Below are 1,076 nucleotides of genomic sequence, written 5' to 3' on the forward strand. Positions count from 1 at the left end.
AAGCCTGACTCATTGTTATCAGAGGCACCACTGGAGGGGTGAGCGACTCCCCCACACGAGCAGGCAGATCAGAATCTGGGCCCAAGTGTCTTGCTGCTTTTATCCCCCTCTGCTTCTGAAGGCGATGAGGGTTTATGCAAAGTCTGTGGGGAGCTTCCTGTTTAAAAACCCAACCTCTTTTCCCCTCTAGAATAACCACATTGAAACAGCGAGGCTGTCACCTGCTTTTACTGGTCAGAATATCGGTGTTTGGTTTGGCTGCAGAGGATAATAAATATGAGGCATATTTTAATTCATCTTTGCTTAATGGCAGCTTATCCAGGTAATTTGGGAACATGGAGAATTCAGAGGATGCTGGAACAATGGGGATAAATCTGGTGTTCCGATATTCATTATATGCCTTCCCTACAGGTGTCCAATCGGAGGTTCAGCTGGTCCAATCTGGGGCAGAAGTGAAGAAGCCCGGCGAGTCTGTGAAAATATCTTGTAAAACCTCAGGGTTCACTCTCACCGAATACTATATGCACTGGATCAGCCAGACTCCTGGGAAAGGACTGGTTTGGCTTGGAAGAATTGACCCTGAAGATGGTGCTACTATCTATGCCGACTCCTTGAAAAACAGAGTCACCATCTCGACTGATAACACCATCAGCACCGTGTATCTGCAACTCCGCAGCCTGAGAACGGAAGACACGGCTGTGTATTACTGTGCAAGAGACACAGTGAGAGACAACTAGTTCTAGCCCTGCAAAAACTCTCAGTGTGAGGGCAACACTACTTCATATACTTCTGACCTATGAAAATCTCGTAGGGTTGTTTCTATTCCATCCCCACTAGGGTGCAGTGTAGACTCATCCCGTAGACACACACACATTTTATTTGGGTTTATATTAATTCAGGGGCTTGTCCCATAGTTTGATTGTTTTTTAATAATGATTCAGAAATTTAGGATTATGCGCATTGCAAGGGAATACCAACAAGGCAATTATACACGTATTGAACGACTAACAAACAGTAATAAGGACTATGTCTCTGTATTCTATCAATGGCTATGTATAGGAAGAGACAGTTTTGGA

The 1,076-nt window shown here is 44.5% G+C and overlaps 1 gene segment (V, D, J or C); it reads left to right on the top strand.

The window, feature by feature from the left end:
• Positions 1–335: 335 nt before the first annotated feature.
• Positions 336–722, top strand: LOC113408904 (the record flags this gene model as incomplete). The annotated part of the segment is given in 1 exon segment: positions 336–722. A coding segment is annotated over 1 exon segment (387 nt), but the record flags the coding sequence as incomplete, so codon positions are not given.
• Between the last annotated feature and the right edge of the window lie 354 nt (positions 723–1,076).

The sequence above is a fragment of the Terrapene carolina genome, unplaced genomic scaffold (assembly GCF_002925995.2).
Source record: "Terrapene carolina triunguis isolate 2854851 unplaced genomic scaffold, T_m_triunguis-2.0 Scaffold26473, whole genome shotgun sequence".
NCBI lineage: Eukaryota > Metazoa > Chordata > Testudines > Emydidae > Terrapene > Terrapene triunguis.